The sequence below is a fragment of the Pituophis catenifer genome, unplaced genomic scaffold (genome assembly GCF_029215685.1).
Source record: "Pituophis catenifer annectens isolate HBS135680 unplaced genomic scaffold, rPitCat1.0.hap2 SCAF_10, whole genome shotgun sequence".
Taxonomy (NCBI): Eukaryota; Metazoa; Chordata; class Lepidosauria; order Squamata; family Colubridae; genus Pituophis; species Pituophis catenifer.
Window position 1 is genome coordinate 20,421,713 of NW_027256890.1, and position 21,431 is coordinate 20,443,143.

At 49.3% G+C, this 21,431-nt stretch overlaps 2 protein-coding genes across 3 annotated transcripts in view; one reads left to right on the plus strand and one right to left on the minus strand.

Annotated features, from left to right (window-relative positions):
• MSTO1 (misato mitochondrial distribution and morphology regulator 1) overlaps nucleotides 1–8,207 on the plus strand; it is a 12,088-nt gene extending 3,881 nt beyond the window's left edge. The window contains 10 exon segments of the mRNA XM_070950887.1: nucleotides 809–857; nucleotides 1,294–1,417; nucleotides 1,539–1,656; nucleotides 2,577–2,708; nucleotides 4,082–4,234; nucleotides 4,736–4,867; nucleotides 5,936–6,120; nucleotides 7,025–7,129; nucleotides 7,251–7,366; nucleotides 7,887–8,207. Of these exon segments, the coding sequence (XP_070806988.1) occupies nucleotides 809–857; nucleotides 1,294–1,417; nucleotides 1,539–1,656; nucleotides 2,577–2,708; nucleotides 4,082–4,234; nucleotides 4,736–4,867; nucleotides 5,936–6,120; nucleotides 7,025–7,129; nucleotides 7,251–7,366; nucleotides 7,887–8,119 (1,347 nt within the window). The 3' untranslated portion in view covers nucleotides 8,120–8,207.
• A 38-nt stretch (nucleotides 8,208–8,245) lies between these two features.
• The window catches only part of GON4L (gon-4 like), a 35,899-nt gene continuing 22,713 nt past the window's right edge, over nucleotides 8,246–21,431 (minus strand). For both annotated transcript variants that reach the window (XM_070950885.1, XM_070950886.1), the window contains exons 21-32: nucleotides 18,964–20,610; nucleotides 17,870–18,134; nucleotides 16,554–16,735; nucleotides 15,520–15,717; nucleotides 14,819–14,962; nucleotides 13,875–14,018; nucleotides 13,596–13,715; nucleotides 12,199–12,312; nucleotides 11,840–12,032; nucleotides 10,540–11,257; nucleotides 9,298–9,400; nucleotides 8,246–8,678 (exon numbers count right to left, since the gene is read on the minus strand). In XM_070950885.1, coding sequence (XP_070806986.1) covers nucleotides 8,520–8,678; nucleotides 9,298–9,400; nucleotides 10,540–11,257; nucleotides 11,840–12,032; nucleotides 12,199–12,312; nucleotides 13,596–13,715; nucleotides 13,875–14,018; nucleotides 14,819–14,962; nucleotides 15,520–15,717; nucleotides 16,554–16,735; nucleotides 17,870–18,134; nucleotides 18,964–20,610 — 3,987 coding nt within the window. In that variant the 3' untranslated portion in view covers nucleotides 8,246–8,519. The remainder of the gene's footprint in view (nucleotides 8,679–9,297; nucleotides 9,401–10,539; nucleotides 11,258–11,839; nucleotides 12,033–12,198; nucleotides 12,313–13,595; nucleotides 13,716–13,874; nucleotides 14,019–14,818; nucleotides 14,963–15,519; nucleotides 15,718–16,553; nucleotides 16,736–17,869; nucleotides 18,135–18,963; nucleotides 20,611–21,431) is intronic.

Sequence of the window (21,431 nt, forward strand, 5' to 3'; positions counted from 1 at the left end):
TCTCTATCTCTATATCTATCTCTATCTATCTAAAGTATCTATATCTATCTATCTCTATCTCTATCTCTCTATCTATCTCTATCTCTATCTATCTCTATCTATATATCTAAGGTATCTCTCTCTCCCTCTCTCTCTCTCTATATCGATATATATCTAAAGTATCTATCTAAGGTCTCTCTCTCTCTCTCTCTCTCTCAGGTATCTATATCTATCTAAGGTATCTCTCTCTCCCTCTCTCTCCATCTATCTATCTATCTATCTATCTATCTATCTATCTATCTATCTAAAGTATCTATATCTATCTATTTCTATATCTATTTCTATCTCTATCTCTATCTCTATCTATCTATCTATCTCTATCTATCTAAGGTATCTCTCTCTCTTTCTCTCTCTCTCTATATATATATATCAATATATATATCTATATATCTATATATCAATATATATATCTAAAGTATCTAAGGTCTCTCTCTCTTTATCTATCATCTATCTATCTCTATCTATCTAAGGTATCTCTCCCTCTCTCTAATCTATCTATCTATAATCTATCTATCTATCTATCTATCTCTATCTAAGGTATATCTATCTATCTATCTATCTATCTATCTATCTATCTATCTATCTATATCTATCTAAGGTATCTCTCTCTCTCTCTCTTATATTATATATAATATATATAATATTAAACAGAGCAAAAGCTTACGAGCCATGGGATAAATCTTCCTTTTCCAGCCAAGGGACGTCACCTCGATCTTGGGGATAGATAAACTGGGACCAGAGATCTGATTTATTTTTTTTCTCATTCCAGGGCGACAGGTTTTCCAATGGCGACTTTGCCTCCAAGAGCCTCCCTGGTGGTAAAGTTCTCTCTGTGTGTGTTTGTGTTTGTGTGTAGTGGGTACAGTACTCAGTTAGGGTTTAACTGGAATGGAGCCTGCCGGTTTTATCTAATTTCATTGCATTTTATTTTAATTAATTTTAAATTAGTTAATTTTATTATTTTATTTTACTCTTATATTTCATTCTATTTCATTTTAATTTATTTTATTTTTATTAATTTTATTAATTTTATTAATTTAATTTTAATTATAAAGTTACGTTAATTTAATAATTTAATTTAAATTTAAATTAATTTTTAGTTCATCAATTTTATTATTTCGTTTTACTTTTATATTTCATTCTATTTTATTGCAAATAGCCTCACAAGCTGAAGGGCTCGGTCCCCATGCAAAGAGCCTCACCTCCAGGTGAAATGCAACCCGTGCATCTCCTGGTGGTATCTTTTCCTCCCAGGAAAACCACAGCAGCCCACCAAGCCACTTGCGTTGGAGAGCCCGGCGCCCGCTTGGTCAGACTTCCTCCGTACCAATCTCCACCCGCGTACCATCCTGACCATCCATGAATACAATCGCGAGGAGTGAGTTGGGGGTCCTGGCAGGGAGGGAGGGGAGCTGTTCTCTCAATTTTGGGGGGGAGGGAAATCCTGTTTCTCTTGCCCAATGAGGACCAACCCGAATTCTGCTTCCCGTCTGTTGCAGGGAATCCAACCGGCTGGAGGCGTTCGGGCAAGGAGAAAAACTCCTGCAGGACGGCCGGTACCTCGAGGAGCTGGAGGATCGGCTGCACTTCTACGTCGAAGAGTGTGATTACTTGCAGGTGAGTAATCCACCCACCATGGGATCTTGTCCCCCCGTGGTTGTAAAGCAGGGATCTCCAATCTTGGCAACTTATAAGACTTGTGGACTTCAACTCCCAGAATTCCCCAGCACGGGTGATTTTAAGCCAATCACTAGGAGACCGTGAGTTCTAGTCCTGCCTTAGGCAGGAAAGCTGGCTGGGTGACTTTGAGCCAATTACCAGGAGGCGGTGAGTTCTAGTCCTGTTTTTAGGCTGGGCGACTTTAGGCCAATCACCAGGAGACTGGGAGTCCTAGTCAAAGCGGGTTGGATGACTTTGGATCAATCACCCGGAGACTGTGAGTTCTAGTACTGCCATAGGCAGGAAAGCCAACTGGGTGACTTTGAACCAATCACCAGGAGGCGGTGAGTTCTAGTCCTGTTTTTAGGCTGGGCGACTTTAGGCCAATCACCCGGAGACAGTGAGTTCTAGTACTGCCTTAGGCATGAAAGGTAGTTGGATGACTTTGGCTGATCACTAGGAGACTGGGACTTCTAGTCCTGCCTTAGGCATGAAAGCCAGCTAGGTGACTTTGATATGGGGGGAATTGGGGGATTCTGGGAGTTGAAGTCCACAAGTCTTAAAAGTCACCAAGTTTGGAGACCCCCCTGCTACAAAGCGTAGGGAGAAACCCTGGAACTTTCCTGGGGTTTCTAAAACCCACTTCCCACCAGGTGCTATCAGCTTGGCATGCTGGGAGTTGTAGTTCAGCAACCCTCGGAAGAACCTCCCAGCTCTTTCTCCTGACTTTCAGGTCGTCTGGTGCCGATCCCAGATTTTTGTCCATAATTTCATCCTTTCTCAACCGGCCCTGTTTGGAAAAGAGCCTGGATGGCGTTTAGCTCTCCAGGAAGTCCCCAAAAATCACCGTCACCCCCCTTTTTTTTCTCCTCCTCCAGGGGTTTCAGCTGCTCTGCGACCTGCACAACGGCTTCTCAGGGGTCGGGTCCAAGGCAGTGGAGCTGCTGCAGGACGAATACGCGGGAAAAGGCATCTTGACTTGTGGGCTGACACCTGTGCTTCAATCCAGCGTGAGTGAGACTCTGAATTTTTATGTATTTTTCACCAGGAGATGGGGAGTTCTAGTCTGGTCATAGGTATGAAAGCCAACTGGGTAACTTTGGGCCAATCACCAGGAGACCAGGAAGTTCTAGTCCTGCCTTTTATTATTTTTATAAATAACTCAAGATGGTAGACATACCTATTGCACCTTCCTCCTCCTATTTTCCCCACGACGACAACTCTGTGAGGTTGGGTGCGCTAAGAGGGAGGGGCTGGCTCAAAATCACTCAGCTGGCTTTGGTGCCTGAGACAGGACTAGAACTCCCCGTCTCCTGGTGATTGGCCCAAAGTCACCCAGTTAGCTTTCATGCCTAAGACCGGACTAGAACTCCCCGTCTCCTGGTGACTGGCCCAAAGTCACCCAGCTGGCTTTCATGCCTAAGACCGGACTAGAACTCCCCATCTCCTGGTGATTGGCCCAAAGTCACCCAGCTGGCTTTCATGCCTAAGACCGGACTAGAACTCCCCGTCTCCTGGTGATTGGCCCAAAGTCACCCAGCCGGCTTTCATGCCTAAGGCAGGACTAGAACTCCCCGTCTCCTGGTGATTGGCCCAAAGTCACCCAGTTGGCTTTCATGCCTAAGACCAGACTAGAACTCCCCGTCTCCTGGTGATTGGCCCAAAGTCACCCAGCCGGCTTTCATGCCTAAGGCAGGACTAGAACTCCCCGTCTCCTGGTGATTGGCCCAAAGTCACCCAGTTGGCTTTCATGCCTAAGACCAGACTAGAACTCCCCGTCTCCTGGTGATTGGCCCAAAGTCACCCAGCCGGCTTTCATGCCTAAGGCAGGACTAGAACTCCCCGTCTCCTGGTGATTGGCCCAAAGTCACCCAGTTGGCTTTCATGCCTAAGACCAGACTAGAACTCCCCGTCTCCTGGTGATTGGCCCAAAGTCACCCAGTTGGCTTTCATGCCTAAGACCGGACTAGAACTTCCAGTAGCCTGTTGATTGGCCTAAAGTCATCCAGCTGGCTTTCATGCCTGAGGCGGAACTAGAACTCACCATCTCCTGGTTTGCAAGCCAGCACCTGCACCATTACCCCAAACTGGCTCTCTTGTCTTCTCATCAGCGGCCCGGCAGATCAGGAAAAATATTTCCCGGGGCTCACTGAGGACTAGCACCATGCACAGGACAGAACGCTGAGTTTAGGATGTCGAAACCGGAACTCTCGTTGTCGGATAACTCATCTCATTATTCCTTTATGCGGGTTTTTTTTTTTCTTTTTGGGCAAATCTTGGGCCAAAGGACCAGGAGTGGCATAACTTCTCTTGAGGTTCATGTGCCGTGAAGGCGCACTTGGGTGCCGGGGGATCTGATGGCCTTTTGCTCCCTTCGCTGCAGCTCCCACATCGGCATTTCTACCGGCTGATGAACACGGCTCTGGGCATCGTCCGTCTGTCCAGCCAGAGTTCCCTCTTCTGCCCCTTGTCGCTCAACGGACGCCTGGGGCTCAAACTGGACGGCCCCGTGTCCCTGCCATACCTCCAGTACAAGGTAAGCATTCGAAAAGGCGAACCCCCCCGTCTTTGGGGCTGCAGAACGAGGGCACCTCCATCCCCTCTCCTCAATCCTGCTTGCAGAGTTCTTGGCACGGGCAGTCCTCACCCGCACGACCGCCACGAAGCCCAAAATGCCAGTGGTTAAGCGAGATGTTTGCTCGGTGACTTTTCGCCCCATTTTCCTTGGCTGCCGTTGTTTAAGCCAATCCCTGCGGCCGCCAGGTTGTAAAGTGAATCCGAACCTTTCCCCGTCAACTTCCGCTCGTCGGAAGGTCCCAAAAATTAAATCCTGGCACGCGGCCGCCATCGTAAACAGGAAGCAGAGTTGCGAAGCATCCTGATTTCGATACCGTCTCGCTTAGCCGCAAACAGGTTGGGGGCTCAATTATAGTCGTAAATCAAGCATTACCTATAGTTAAAACCGTCCCAAATAGACTTTTGGTTAAAATATCTCCGTAAAAGAGGATTTTTAATCATTTTTACAAATTCCATTTAGCCGTCTCTGGATTATCACACGAGCGCCATTCTCGCGACCGCCCTGGACACGCTGACCATCCCCTACCGGCTCCAGATGTCGGACATCACCATGTCCAACCTGACCGAAACCCTGAATTTTTCCGGAAGGAAGGTACGGTAGTCCTCGAGATACGATTGCAACGGAGCCCAACATTTATCTTGCTAAGCGAGCAACGTTGATTGAGTTTTGCCTCCCGTTTTACGATTTCTTGCACATCGTTAAGTGAATCATTCCAGTTGTTAAGTGAGTCACACGGTCATTAAGGGCACCCGGCTTGCCTTGTTAACTTGGCTGGTCGGAAGCTCACAAAATGGGATCGCCTGACGTCAGGAAACCGCGACCGTCGTAAATACGAGCCGGTTGCCGAGCGTCTGAATTTTCATCACGTCATCACAGGGAATGTTATGCAACGGTCGTTAAGTGTGAAAAAACGCCGTCGTAAGTTCCTTTTGTAACTTCGAACAGTCTGTAAAGCCGCCAAGAATGACCTCGCGGAAAGACGGGCGAGCCCAATAAATTTGATGAAGAAACAAAACATAATAAACGAATGGCCATTAAGACGAGGATGACCCGTTTAAGGGGCCGTGTCAAATTTGCCAGCTTTCCATTTTCCGAACGTGAGGGGGGGGAGGGGCGATCAAAAGTCGCAACACGCCTTGCGGATTTTAAAAATATTGTGGTCACTTTAATATCATTTAGATGAGCTTGGTAAATAACTACATCAATATCGTAATTTTTTAAACATTTGTTTGTTTGGTTTGATTTGTTCGGTCGTTAAGTGTGAAAAACCTGGCCCTAAGTCCCTTTTTTCCGTGCCGTTCCAACTTTAGACGGACACTAAACGAACGGTTGTAAGTCAAGGACTACCTGTACTTGGAAACCCCCCCTATTTTCTTCAGATCTGCTTGTAACCTAGATACCCTGTTTCCCCCAAAATAAGACATTATCCCCTGATAATAAGCCCAATCGGGCTTTTGAGAAAATGGCAATAAGGCCAAGCGCTTATTTCAGGGTTCAAAGAAATATAAGACAGGGTCTTATTTTTGGAGAAACATGGTACTCCTGGTTAAAACTTGGTTTTTGGGGGGAACCACCGGGGTCTAAAACTCGGGGGGGACCACATTGGACACCCCTCTAAAAAAGAGACACCCTCAAACCCCCCCCATTTCTCTCCCCCAGGTTGCAGAGGCTTCGGCCGCCGTGCCCTTCCCCGTGGCGGAAGACCAGTCCCTTCCCGACGCCTTGTACAACCAACAACCCAGTGAGGTTTGGTGTCCGTTGTCGTCCTGCGGCAACCGAAGCGATGCCGGCTGCTTTGCTCAGTCGGTGGTGTTGCGAGGGATCGGCAAACGGCAGCAAGTGAGGTGGGTCTGTACATGGTTTGCATGCACGCTCTTAAGACTGTGTGCTTGTACATTTGTGTTTTTTTCTGCGTTAGCTTACTCTTTGCCAATAATTGGGTTGTTTTTTTTCCGTCGTGAGACTTATTTCCATTACTTTTATAAAACCTTTACAAACCGATGCACAAATATAGATAGGACTTGGCTTACGACCACAATTGAACCCCAAATTCCTGTTGCTTAACGAGACGGTCGCTAAGCGAGTTTCGCTCCCTTTGACGGCCTTCCTTGCCACTTTTGAGAAGCGAATCCCCATTAAGCCAGCAACACAATTTGTTAACCGATTCCGGCCTTCCCCGTTGGATCTTTGGTTGCCGAAAGGTCGCAAAATGGGATCGCGTCAGCTCCGTCATAAATACGAGTCAGTCGCCAAGTGTCTTTGAGTTTTGATCCCGTGACCGTGGGGAATGCTACAACGGTCATTCAGTGTGAAAAATGATCATAAGTCCCCTTTTTTTAATGCCTTCAAACAGTCTTCTAAACCGTAAGCCGCCAAGGAATGACCTCGTGGTTAAGACGGGCAGGCAATAAACTCGGATCGTTGACCTGTTTTAACGGCGTGTCAAATTTTTTCAGCTTTCCATGGCAAAGATATTTTGGTTAGTTTAATATCGTTTAGATGGGCTTCAGTAAATGAGTATCGTAACTTTTTAACATTGTCGCTAAGGCAGCAGGTCCGCTGAGGAATAAAAGCGATGATTGGAGGAATGATCATTTTTGCGGCCTTCTGGCTGATTCGGAGTCCGCCTTTGGAGAGAGAGAGAGCGACCAAATTTTAAAAATTAAAATTGTCCCCCTTGGCAGCTCCAGGGGTCTCCTCACAATCCAATTGTAAATTTAGGGTTCTTCCTTCTTATTTCCTTTCCAGCAACATCCCTCCAGGAACCGAACCCAAGTCCGTCCTTCACATGTGCGAGACCGGCCAGGAAGTGCTGGCCCGTTACTTACACACCATTTCCCCCCGGACGCTGAGGTTAGTGGTCCAGCCAGCCTGAGGGAGGGGAGGAGGAAGAGGAGGGAGGGAGGGGATGATGGGACGGGTGGGAAAACATTCCCCTTCAAAACCGCCCCCCCCCCGTCCTTTTCTCCGACAGCACCTCGCTTTTGCTGCAAGGGCCCTGCAAGCTGTTGGCTCCGTATCCCCAGTTTTTCTCGCCCTTCCTGAACAAGCACGGATTCCTCTCGGAGAAGCCGTCGTACGGCCCACCAAGTAAGGACAGACACAAACACACCCACAGCGAGTGTGCCTTAGGGGTTGCCTGCCCTTAAGTTATTCCTGTTGTTTGCGTGCCGAATGGTTTCATCAGGAGCAACGTTTTTAACCTTGGCAATTTAGTGGACTTCAACTCCCAGAATTCCCCAGCTAGCATGCTTTAAGATGGGTGGACTTCAACTCCCAGAATCCCTTAGCCAGAATGCTTTAAGATGGATGGACTTCCAGTCCCAGAATTCCCCAGCCAGCTTAATTTAAGAGGGGTGGACTTCAACTCCCAGAATTCCCCAGCTAGCATGCTTCAAGATATTTGGACTTCAATACCCAGAATTCCCAGAGGAGTGCACCTCCTGGGGAATTCTGGGTATCGAAGTTTCAAATCCTTTGAAACGATGGTCAACCAGATTGTGGGGAGCGAAGTCAATCGGCAGTACCGAATCCTGCAAAACTCACGGCCTGTCACAATTCCAACCGAACCCAGAAATCCCACCACTCAGCGATTTTCTCTCCTCTACAGAGATCGAAAGCATCCCCGTCTTAGCGGCCTTCCAATCCTCGGCGGGCTTATACCAAACCCTGGGCGATATTTACCGAGAGCTGCACGGAACGGACTTGCGCCGGTGGGCGAGTTTCTTCTCCGCCGGGGTGGAGATGGACGACTTCCAAGAGGCGCTGGACGAGTTGCGGACGCTGTCCCTCTGCTACAAGAAAAGCAGCCTGGACGAAAGTTCGGATGACGATACGGACTGAGCTGCTTTTCGGAGACCGCCGCGGACGCCGCTCGGCTCGGCTCGCGGTTGAAATCAAAAGAGAAATAAAACTTTGCCGAGGACGCCTCCTTTGCGTGTTTTTGTTGAAAAAGGAGGAAACGCCGTCTCGACGTCCTGCTTTAATTTTTTAAAATACGATCACTCAATAAATATTCGCTCCCTCCCCATTAATTTATACATTTCCTACTTTTAAAAAAAAAAATAATATTTACAGATCCGAGAGAAACGGTGGGATTCTTCTCACCTCCAAGCAACCCACATTGTGCAAGAGAATTAAAAATCATTAAATTTCCGGTGTCTTTTCAGGGTGTCTCAAGTGAGCCGCTGAGCGAAAGCGGGGCGGGTCTTAAACGCGTCCCCAAAAGCTCCTCTCTGCAGCCTTAAAAACCCGGTTCTTCCCGCTCGTCTTCCGAGAGGGCGGGATCTTTGTCGGAAAGCTGGTCGGTGTGGCTGGTGCTCATCCCGTCGTCCTCGTCGTCCGAACTGACGTCGCAGGCCGTGTGGAACAAGGTCATCAGTTCGCGGAAACGGTGGGCTACCTGAGTGGAGAAAAAGCAGCCGTGTTACATCAGCGATTCTCGGCAACTGGGAAGATGGGTGGGCTTCGACTCCCAGGATTCCCCAGCTTGGCTCGTACAGACTTCAAAATCCCAGAATTCCTCAAGTCAGAATAGAGGGACTTCAACTCCCAGAATTCCTCAGCCAGAGTTTAGGAATTTCAATTCCCCGAATCTCTCAGCCAGAATACAGGAACTTCGACTCCCAGAATTCCCCAACAGCACGTACGGACCTTAACTCCTAGAATTCCTTAGCCTGGCTTGTGAAGACTTCAATTCCCAGAATGCCACAGCCAGAATATATGGACTGCCAGAAATCCCGAGGCAGCTTGTGCAGACTTCAAACTCCCAGGATCCCCCAGGCGGCACGTATGGGTTTCATCTCCCCAAAATTCCCCAGCTTGGCTTATGTAGACTTCAACTCCCAGAATTCCTCAGCCAGAATTTAGGGACTTCAACTCCCAGAATTTCCCAACAGCACATATGGAACTTAACTCCCAGAATTCCCTAGCCCCGCTGGCGCTCTCCGCTCTCCCAGAAGACACATTTGACCCAATTGAAAGTGGGATCCCCGAGAGCCCCAGGGGAAGGAAGGCCCCACCTCCTCTGGGGTCTTGTTGCCCAGCTGTTCGGAGATAGCGCTGAAGGTCTGCGGATCGGCCCCTCGCTCCTGGCAGCTGGTCAGGATCACGCGGTCGGCCTCCCTGGAAGAAGAAGGGAATTTAGACAGATTTCATCCACCCCAGGGGTGAAATACTACCGGTTCGGGCCGGTTTGCCCAAACCGGTATAAAAAAATGGTACTGGTTCACCGAACCGGTAGTAAAAATTACTACTGGTTCGCCGAACCGGTCGTAAAAAAATATATTAAAAAAAGTTCCGACGATCAGCTGAACGACATGCGATTATTGAAACTTTTTTTTTAAAAAAAAACTTTTTAAAGCATTTTTAACTACTGGTTCCAGCGAATAGGTGGTAAAAAATGCTTTTAAAAAATAAAAAAAAAAGGCTCTGACGATCACAGCTGTGCCACGCAATCGTCGGAACCTTTTTTTTTTTTTACTTTTTTAAAGCATTTGTTACTACCTATTCGCCCGAGCCGGTAGTAAAAAATGTTTTGCCAGAAGGCAAGAACAGTTAAAACAAAAGGGACGACTCAGGAGTAAGGCCTGGAGATGACTGGCCCCTCCCATAAGACTTAAAAGAGGAGCAAAGGCACGTTGGCCCTTTGCAGGAAAGCAATGTTGTTAATTCTGTTCCCAGTCGGCATTCTCTGTTTGATTCTGGACTCCGTGTGGCTTTGCCAATGAGGTCTTTGGCAGCGTGTCAAGTGAGATAAAGGTGGGGGATTATCAGCCTTATCCCGAAGGACTCTTTGCAACTATTTGGGACTCATCTGTGAATGAACAGAATTCACAGCTGTTAAAATAAAACAGGTTTTGGGGACTACTCGTGTGATTTAATGACTCAGGAAGCCTAGGTCAGAATAGGTAGGTAGGTAGGTAGGTAGGTGGATGGATGGATGGATGGATGGATGGATGGATGGATGGATGGATGGATAGATAGATAGATAGATAGATAGATAGATAGATAGATAGATAGATGACTGTAATAGACTGAAAATATATAGGTGAGACGAAATAAATTTGTAAATAAATGTAGGTATCATCCTCTTGGTTTAAACAGCCTTAAAACCTGCCAAGGAGCCCCCAAACTGAACTGCTTGCTTTAGACCTGGGAAGGAAAGAAAAGCAAGGGGATTTTGAAGGCAGACCACTTCTCTGCTCCCCCAAAAATCGACCCTTTTCGAAGACCAGCGCCAAGAAAGGAAGGAGGAGACTTACCTGGTCCATAACACCACTTTCTCCCCCGTGGAGCTGACCTTGATGTTCTTGGCACAGACCGTGGGTTCGATTGTCCTAGGCTGCAGGTCTTCTCCTGCGATGGGCGCACCGCGATCAGGACCGACTGCGGCAGGGGCTGACCTCTCTTCCTTGGGTGAACGGACGTCCCCCCCTCCTTCGGCTGTTTTCCCCGTTAGATTGGCGGCCTGCGTGCCGCCGGCTGGGGAGATCTCTGATTCGGTCTGCAGGCTCGCCCCCAAAGTCTTCAGAGGGGGGTCTTTGGACAACATCTCCCTAGCTTTGGGTTTTGTAGTCCCCGTGGGGGAGCGGCCGCCCAGCTCCTTGAGACTCGGCCGAGAAGGAACGAGGATGGAGGATGGAGGAGAATTAGGATCCAGCCGGATTGCTTTTGAAGGACCTTCGGTCTCTGAATTGTCGGGGTTGGGGGCGGAAGGGGCCTCCCCCCCACTCCTGGGGCCGTGCCCCATCTCTCTTTTCCCCTCCGTGGGGCAGAGGCTGCTTTTCAGGCGATGCGGTTTTGGGGGGAAGGCCCCCCTCGAAGGTGGAAGGGGAGCCGCGGGTGGGTTCTTGGCAGGTTCGGCCCCGTTTGGAGGGCAGGGAGGGACAGGGGGAGGCTCCGCGGTTTTGCAAGCTGTCGGGAGGAGCCCCTCGGGAGGGGGGTCTCGGGATGAAAGGGGCTTCCCTTCCAGGCGAGCACCTGGGATGCAGAGAGAAGAGAGAAATGAGAGAGGGAGGAGGGTGAATCCAACTGGTGGGAGGAAGGAAGGAGAGGGGGAGGAAAGGAGGGAGAGAGGGATAAAACGAAGGATGGAAGGAGGGTGGGAAGCAAGGAAGAAATATGACGGGGGGAAGAGGGGAAGGGATGGAAAGAAGGAAGAGGGTGGGAAGGAAGAAAGAAATAGGGAGAGAGGGAAGGAAAGGAAGGAGGGAGGGAGGAAACAAAGAAACAGGAAAGGAGGGAGGAGAGGAAAGATGGAAAGAAGGAAGGCGGGAGGGTGGGAAGGAAGGAAGGAATAAATATGGAGGGAGGGAGGTGGGAAGGAAGGAAATGAATAGGGAGGAAGGGAAGAAAATGGATGAGGGAAGGGAAGGGAAGGGGAAGGAAAGGGGAAGGAAAGGGAAGGGAAAGATGGAAAGGGAAGGGAAGGGAAGCTTTCCTTCCCCGGAAGGGACATCTGCGTCTGATAGGACAGCCACCCTCTGCCCCAAAACCCAGCCCCTCCTCCTGCAGACCCCCTTCCATAATCCCACCGCATCTTCTTCCTCCTCCCAGGCGCACCTCCTCCTCCGGCAGAGTCTCCCTTCCGGCTGGCGGCTCTGATCCTGCCGGGGATGGCTTCCCCGTCGTCTCTCTTCTCCGCGTTGCCCTCGAGGGTCTCCTTCCCTTCCGGGCGAGGGCTGGGCTCTCGCTGGGACCGACCCTCTGCAAACTCGCCCGGCTCTTTGTTTTTGGCGCCTTTGGGGTCTCCCACCTGCGGGAAGGCCGAGCGACACCTGTCAATCTTTCCGGGAGGTAGGGGGCAGCTAGCCACGCTCTTTCTCAATTCTCCCGCATGGCAGGTTCGGGGACCCTCCAGAGGGGTTGAGTTTTTCCTCCCTCTCTGGCCCCTTCCCCGAGACCCCGGGCGCCCTCCTCACCTTGGTGCTACAGTTGGCGCAGGTGCGCCGTTTGCTGCGCTTCAGCCGGGGGTCTCCGCTATTCTCATGGCAGGAGCTGCACCAGTCCTTCTGTCCTTCCGGCCACTCGGACTCCTGAAAAGGGGGACCCAGAATCCCAAATGAGCCAGGAGGGGTCGATCCAGCCAGCGTTATCCGTGGGAAGGGCTGACCCGCTTTCAAGGCAGCTCTGATGAACCCGTTAATTGCTGGCTCGACCCTGGCTTAATGGCCCTAAGTGGGACTGGCAACGGCGTCACTAAGCAAAGCAGCCGTTCAGCTACGGGACTGCCCCGCTTAGCCAAGGGCAATTTCCATAGGAAATGTTACATTTATTTTTATTTAAGAGATTTATCTGGCTGCCCATTTTGCAACCAACCCTGGACTGCACAATCAGAAATTAAAAGTCTGTATTTGTCTGTCTGTCTGTCTGTCTGTCTGTCTATTTATCTATATATACATCCATCTATCATCCATCTATCTATCTTATCTATCAATCTGTCAATCATCTCTCATCCAACTATCATCTGTCTATCTTATCTATCAATCTATCGATCATCTCTCATCCATCTTTCATCTATCTTATCTATCAATCATCTAGCATCTGTCTGCCTATCTTATCTATCTATCTATCTATCTATCTATCTATCTATCTATCTATCTATCATCTATCATCCAGCTGTCTATCATGTCTACCTTATCTATCAATGTCTATCATCTATCTATCTATCTATCTATCTATCTATCTATCTATCTATCTATCTATCTATCTATCATCCAGCTGTCTATCTTATCTATCTATCAATGTCTATCATCTATCTATCTATCTATCTATCTATCTATCTATCTATCTATCTATCTATCTATCTATCATCTATCTATCTTCTATCATCCAGCTGTCTATCATCTATCTATCTATCTATCTATCTATCTATCTATCTATCTATCTATCTATCTATCTATCTATCATCTATCTTCTATCATCCAGCTGTCTATCATCTATCTATCTATCTATCTATCTATCTATCTATCTATCTATCTATCTATCTATCTATCTATCTTCTATCATCCAGCTGTCTATCATGTCTATCTTATCTATTTATCAATGTCTATCATCTATCTATCTATCTATCTATCTATCTATCTATCTATCTATCTATCTATCTTCTACCTACCTACCTACCTACCATTTTCCCCAAAATAAGACATCCCCTGATAATAAGATCTTATCTATCAATCTATCGATCATCTCTCATCCATCTTTCATCTATCTTATCTATCAATCAATCATCTATCTAACTTCCAACTGTGAAGGCATCTAAGCAACGTTCCTTGCTTTGTTGGGGGCTTTGAAAGAAAAAGGGAGCTGGATTTTAAACCTTCTCGGCATTCTGGCTCCCCAGCTCTTTCCGTCTCTTGTTCTTCGAGGCGGCGTGGATTTTGGGGGGCTCCTCCTCTTCCTCCATGTCAGGCAGCGAGACTTCTTCGAAGCCGTCAAACTGGAAGGAGAGGGGCAAAGAAGCCAGGTTACCTCCTGTAGCTCCAGATTTTGCTCCCATCAGCTGTGAGGAGCAAAATGTCTGACCTCCACACCTGTCCCAATCTATTCCCCCTCTCAGGAGGACCAGAAGAGGCAGGGAGGAGACCCCCCCACCCACCTCGTATTCTTTCTCCGCCGTCCAATTGATTTCTTCAAAATCCCCCAGACGGCCGGCCGAGGGACGCAGGTGATCGAAGAAGACGGAGAATTCGTCCTGGAGGTGATCGTGTCCTTTCAGCAGCTGCCACATCTGAGTCTTCAGCTAAATCCAGATGTTCCAAGAGGGTTAAAACGAGCAAGCAAGCAAGCAAACTAAAACATCAATAGGGAGAGAGAACCATCTAATGTATTTTTCGGAGTATAAGACGCATCTACCTTTTTTGGTGAGGAAAAGAAGAAAAAGAAATCTGCCTCTGCCTCTGAGCAATTTTGCCTCCTTGCAGCAAACAGCCAACAGCCTGCTTTACTTTCAGTTTCGTTTTCAGCATAGCTTGATTAGCCAAAGGGAAAAAAAATCTGCTCCAGCAATTTACCTCTTTGCAGCAAGCAGCAGAGCCCTGAGCAAAACAGCTGAGAGCAAATCAGCTGAGAGTCGGGAGGCCGATCCAATCAACTTGTGCTAATTAGCCTGTGCTGAAGTTGAAAGGAGCTGTTTTTTCTTGCTGTTTCCTTGCAAGGAGGTAACTGCTGGGAGGCAGAGGCCAAAGGGTGGGGGCCAGTGGGTGGGCAGGGCTACATTTGGTGTATAAGACACACCTAAATTTTCAGTTTGTGGAGAGGAGGAGGAGTAAGAAGGAGGAGGAGGAGGAGGAGGAGGAGGAGAAGAGGAGGAGGAAGAGGAGGAGGAGGAGGATCTCTGTGCTTCATGGTTTTCTTTATTACCAAACTAGGTAACCTCTTCGGTGCCATAAGGGACAGGTTTGAGGAAAGGAGGAGAATTATGGGGTCCTTGGTGCTCTCTGAGCTTGGAGGTTTTCTTGCAGATGTTTCATGACCCAACTAGCAAACATCATCAGTGCTAGACCTGACATACAACGAAGGAGGGGCAAGAAAACGTCTTACTTCCATGATCTCCTGGGGTACGCAGTCCGCGCAATTCTGCAAGACCTTGATGATCTTCTGGTGGTGGGAGGGGTTTTCAGCAAAGCAGATCTCCAACCGCCGAAGGAACGTCCGGCTCTTCTCGAAGGCCTGCTGTTCCTCAAACTGGTGGAAGGATAAAAAAAAAAAAAAAAAAAAAAGTTAAAATGTTTTTATCGGCGGGAGGACAACAGGTGTCAGCACTTCAACCTGCATTTACTCTAGTGCTGACATAAGAAGGAGAAGAGGGGGCAGCTGGCAAGAGGACGCTTGACTTCTCACCTACTTATTTTCCCTGAAGATAATATCCCCTAGGAGATGAGATGGGAGGGGGGACATTCCTGGGAGCTTAAGTAGTAGATATGGGGAGAGTGATTTGGAAGAAGGCCAATGAGACGCAGAGAATTGGGGAACGGAAAGGGAATGTTTGGGGTCAGGAAGTCAGTGTTGGCTACGCCACGATCGGGGACAGGTTGTCGTGCTTAATAAAATGAAAAGATTTCTTCAAAGACTATCTGTTTGGAAATGCAATTTATTTTATTTGAGATGACATCGAAACCTGACAACAGGCTACCTGAAGTAGACCCAGCCCAGGTGTGGACCCCAGGCGTTCTCGCTCTCCCCTATCCAACCTCAACCCCCCTTGCCAAACTGAGCTACCCCAACTTCCCCGGCTGACTCACCAGCCCGCACTCCAGAGCTTGCTCGGGTAACAGGAAGGCCGCGAAATCGGTCAAGAGTTGAGGCCAGTCCTGAAGGATGACCCGCAGCCGGGCGTAGAGATCGACGGCCGTCTGTTTCTGCAGGTTATTCTCAAATTCGTAAATGTTGCGGAGGAATTCTTCATACTTGCCCGGAACGAGGCGCAGGGCTTCGCGTACCTGTAGGGTAAAACCAAGAATTAGCGGGGGGTGGAGTTGCCAAAATCCCTATTAGGGTTCTAAGCAATGGGTACAGGAGGTCCTCGACTTATGACTGCAATCGGGAGCATGTTGTGGCCCGCCAGAGGATCTGACAGCAGATTTGGACCGTGAGGTTGGAGAGGAACATGGGCCAGTCCTGGAGTTGGGAGAAGACTCTGATGAGGGCTCTGCGTCGGAGGCAGAGAGGCGGCCAGGGCCGTCTGACAGTTATCAGGTGCCTTCAGAGTCAGACATCAGTGAGGCAGACGAACAGCTGGAGCCTGTTCCCAGTGTGCGCATGCACAGAGTTGCCAGACGAAGGGAACGGATAAAGAACAAGGGGCGACTCAGGAGTAAAGCCACAGGTGGACAATGAATGGCCCCTCCCAGAGGGAGTAAAAGCGGAGCGAAAGGGGAGTGGAGTTTGCAGGAGACAATTAGTTCATTCCTGCATTCTTGCAAAGTATTGGCAGCATCTGAAAGATATCGGCTTGGCCACTCGCCAAGCCTGATAAAGGTCGCTAATTGTGACCTATCTTGAAAGACTGTGGGAGAGGAAAGACTTTGCTGGAGTGGAATTCACTGTAAAGTAAATAAAAGGGGTTTATCGGGATGAGGACTCGGCTTCGTGCTACTGAGGAAGCCTAGGTCAGAACAGAGCAGAATTTCCAAAGCAGTTGTGAACTCAATCCCGTTCGATTTCATGTCCCCGGCAGGAGCTGGAGCAAAGGACGAGAGCTCAACCCTGCCGCACAACAGCTCTCGAACACGAGCTTGCCTCACTTCCTACCCAGCCTTCTAACTGTTCTCCTTACCCTGTTCAGGTAAGCCTGGGCGAAAGCGAAGTCCTTCTGCTCGCGCAATGGGTCCCTCTCCAGGATGTCGTCATCGTAAAGGAGGAGGAGCTTGGAGGCGTCTTTGCTGGTGCGGCCCCGGCCCCGTTTGGCCCGGGCTCGGTGGGACGCCCGGCTCTTGGTGGCGGTTTTGGGGTTCTCTCCTAAGACAAGGCAGCCGGAGAGAAAGATACGGGAATTCGAGTGAGGATGGGCACGATTGAGTAACTGTGGTGGGCTCCTGAGCTTGGTGGTTTCCTTGGAGACATTTCATGACCCAACTAGGTAACAGCATCAGTGCTAGAAGGGAGGGGGGTTTCCTGAAAATCCCTCTTCCAGCACTGATGATGTTACGTAGTTTGGTCATTAAATGTCTGTGAGAAAACCACCAAGCACGGATAGCTCAAGGACCCCACAATCTTCCTCCACCTCCTCACAAACACTACCTCCTCTAGCACTGATATTATAACCTAGTTGGGTTGTGAAATGTTTGCAAAAAAACACCCACCAAATTCAGAGAGTAAAACATGGACCCCACGGTCCTCCACAAACCCCCCTCTCTTCTAGCACTGATGACATTACCTAGTTGGGTCATGAGACATCTGCAAGAAAACCACCAAGCTCAGAGACCACCAAGGACCCCACGGTTCAACCCTGAGCTACAAATACTCTCGTCTATCAGTAACCATGGTTACCTGTCCTCAACCTGCCAAATGGACTGGAGGAGAAAAGCTGGCCTCAAACCAGTTGAAGTCCATACATCTTCAAGTTACCATGGTTAAAAAGCATTGATCTAATGCCATCTCTCTCTCTCTCTCTCTCTCTCTCTCTCTCTCTCTCTCTCTCTCTCTCTCTCTCTTTTTCTAATCGGGTCTTCTACCGCATCATCATCCTGTTTTAACGACCGCATAATCCCTTGTGGGATGGAGTCTGGGCAACTGAATGGAGCTAGCGGAGTGTTTTTTTACTGGCCGGATGCCTTTCCTGTTGCCAGGGCGGAGTTTTGTTCGGCAGATAACATTCTCATTGTGCCCTGAGAGAAAAATATCTGACGCTACCTGGGATCGAACTCACAGCCTCCTGATTTGTGAGGCGCCACAGCTCCACCTCTAGGCCCCCGCACCTATCTGTTCTAATCAGGTCTTCTACCTACTGAATAAATGGGGGCCATATAATCCATCTTTCCAAACTTGTCGTTTAAAAAAAAAAAATCATTTATGCCTTCTCGTCTTTGGTTATTTTCCGATCTTATTTCAAGAAGAGGGGTGGGGAAACCCCAATTTTTTAAGATAGCTGACCTGGAGGGCTGCTACTGGCCTCCACTGTCGGCGCGGCGCAGGTCGAGGCGAGAGAGGAAGCCGGACTGTCCCCCGGGCCCACAACCTCGTCGGCCATTTCGTCCTCCTTCTGTTGGCTCTCCAGAGGTTCTCCTTCCCCTTCTTCCTCCTCTTCCTCTTCCTCCTCCGGCTCCGAGTTCTCTTCCTGGGAGTTTTCCTCCTCCGAATCGCCTTCCTGGCTCAGCCGCCTCTCGGATGCCAGCCAGGTGAGTTTTTCCATGGTCTCCTGAAGACACCCCCCCCCCCCAGAGAGCACATTCAGCACAACTCTTGGATCAGGGCCAATCCAAGACCCCACCCCACTTTGAACTGCACCCCCCTCCCCTTATTCGTCCCTCCAAATTAAAACAATGACAAATGAAGCTTGGCTTTTCCCTACAGATGATCTTCGTGATTAAATCGATTCATAGGCTCAAAGAAGGAGCACCCTGTTTTGAGTATCTGATCAATTAAAGTTGGATACTTAATGGGTGCCAGATCTATCAATCAGAACAGAGCTGGGAGGGACCTTGGAGGTCTTCTAGTCCAGCCCTCTGCTGAAACAGGAGACCCAATCCCATTTCAGACACAGGGCTGTCCAATCTCTTGTTAAAAACCTCCAGTGATGGAGAAAGGAAGGAAGGAAGGAAGGAAGGAAGGAAGGAAGGAAGGAAGGAAGGAAGGAAGGAGGGAGGGAGGGAGGGAGGGAGGGAGGGAGGGAGGGAGGGAAGGAAGGAAGGAAGGAAGGAAAAGGAAGGAAGGAAGGAAGGAAAGAAGGGAAGGAAGGAAGGAAAGAAGGGAAGGAAGGAAAGGAGGGAAGGAAGGAGGGAAGGAAGGCGGGAAGGAAGGAAGGAAGGAGGGAGGGAGGGAGGGAAGGAAGGAAGGAAGGAAGGAAGGAAAGGAAGGAAGGAGGGAAGGAAGGAAGGAAGGAAGGAAGGAAGGAAGGAAGGAAGGAAGGAAGGAAAGAAAGAAGGAAGGAAAGAAGGGAAGGAAGGAAGGAAAGGAGGGAAGGAAGGAGGTAAGAGAAGGGTGAAGGCAACTCAGGAGGCATTGAAGAATCCCCGTTCTGGTCTTACCTGAAGTTCTGGCACCGAAAGCACCGATTCCTCGGAAGCCGAAGACATCTCGTCTTCCTCATCCTGGATGTAATCATCAAAATCCTCCTCTTCCTCTTCCTCTTGCCCGTCTTTCTCGCCTCCTCCCTCCTGGCTGGCCGACGCCTCCACCTTTCCCAAGGAGTTACTGGTGTTGTCCGCCACAGAGCTGCCGACGACGTTGGCGGGAGAAGCGTGACTTCTTTCTGTCGACGACGATGCTTGCGGGCCGGTTGAGTTGGCGGTCTCTTCTTCTTCGTCCTCCTCCTCCTCGCCGCCGGGTTGATTCTGAACTTCTTCCAGCTCCTTCTTGACCGCCGAGGCCGGCTCAACCTCCAGGCCCTGCCCGAGGCCCAAAATCAACTCTTCTTTCATTGGAGAGTCTTCTGAAGATGGATTTTGGGGAATGGGGGCTGCCTCTGAAGATGGTGTCTCCTTGGTGGCTTCCAAGTCCACCTTGACTAAGTCTCCTAACTCCGCCATGTGGGAGAAGGGAGCGGGGGCTACAACCTCAGGAGGCCTGCCTTCGCCCACCTCCACGTAACCCTGGACAGGAGGTTCCGCTTGGACCTCAGGGTGAAGATTAGAGGACCACGAGCCAACAACATCTCCTGGAGCTTCTTCTGGGCCCGTTTTGAGGTTGGCCTTGCCAGGGTCTGGAGCGTCTCCAACGGACGCCACCTTGTTGACCGGTTGAGTAGACATCTCCATATCTTTGACCAGCGCGGACGTCGGGGTGGGGCCCGAATTGGAAGAGACCACCAAGGGCAGGGTGGGAGAAGCCGCCAAGGACTGGTTGAGCGGGCAGGAGAAGGGCGTGGAGTTGACCAGCAGCGTGGTGATGGGGATGGGCTGGGGGGCCGAGACCGCTCTGGTGGCGGTGGACAGGGGCTGCAGGACGTTACAGCCGTTGGCGATGCCTAAGACTTTGACCGTCCCGGCAGGAACGGTGAAGATGACGGGGGTCGAATGAAGCACCGGGGCAGCCTTCAGCAAAGGAACCACTTTGGGGGCCTTCTTCTTCTGGTACCCCCTCGGGACAGGAGCCTTCCGGACGCGGTTGGAGGGCAAAGCCGGGAGGATCATTTTGGGGTGGAAAGCGACGGGAAGGGAAGAGACGACGTTTGAGGGAACCGCGGGGGCCAAGCACGGCCGTGGCCCCGACGGCTGAGCGGAGAGGACGCCTTGCAGCTCAAAAGGGGCGCCGTGGCCCAGGGCGGAGGGCAGATTCAGGTGCGGCACAGCCGACAAGGGTTGGACCAGCGAGGCGGGTTGGGACAAGGGGGAGACGTGAGTTGCTAATTTGCCGGGGGCTGCGGCGGGCAGGGGCTGCTTGGCACTCATTTTGATGAAGCCGCCTGTCCCGGCCGGGGGCAAACAAAAGCTCGGTTGAACCAGGAAGGGTTTGGCGGCGGCTGGCCGCTGCCATCGCCAAATTCGGCGGCAGAAACGGCTGCTCAGAGGTCTCAGGATGAGCTGGAGGCCCTCGGGCATGCGCAGAGGACACTCGGGGTTGGCGGGATGGGCGGAGTCGCTTCCCGCCTTGGGATCCGCGTCGGGGCCCTGGGAGTCCGCTCTAGCGCGCTGCTGATGCTGCTCTATGGCCTCTTGGATGGAAGGCATGCTGGCCTGGGACAAAAAAAGGAGACAAAGGAAAAAAAATATAGGCGTTTATGTGTGAATTGTGTTTGAAGAGAGCGGAAAATAAAAGGAAATTGTGTTTGTGTTGTGTGTGAGTGAACTTTCAAAGAGCAAGACCAAGAAAGCTTTTTTTTCCCCCTTCTTCTTTTTTTCAGCGTCCAGCCAGGGTGGATTTTATACGTTAAAAGTTAAATTTTACTTGCTATATTTTTCTCTTTTGTTGTACGCTAATTTTTTGGGGTTCTTGTTAGTGCGGCTTTGTTTGTTTTTCTCTTTTGTAGTTTACCTTTTTGTGATCAAATAAATATACTTAAATAAAAAAAGACCAAGAAAGCTGTTTTTCCCTCTTTTTTTTTTCCAGCATCCAGTCGGCGTCGATTTTATATATTAAAAGTTAAATTTGTTTGCTGTAAATTTATTGATAAATTTATTTGTTCTACGCTAATTTTTATTGTTGTTAGTGTCGTTTTGTCTGTTTTTCTGTTTTGTATTTTACCTTTTTGTGATAAAAATAAATATACTTAAATAGAAAAAAGACCAAGAAAGCTGTTTCCCCCCCCTTTTTTTTTCAGCATCCAGCCGGGGTGGATTCTATATGCTAAAAGTTAAATTTACTTGCTATAAATGTATTTTTTTCTTTTGTTCTACGCTAATTTTCATTAGTGTCGTTTTGTTTGTTTTTCTGCTTTGTATTTTACCTTTTTGTGATCAAATAAATATACTTAAAATAAAACTTAAATTAAAAAAAGACCAAGAAAGCTGTTTCCCCGCCCCCTCAATTTTTTGTATTTTACCTTTTTGTGATCAAA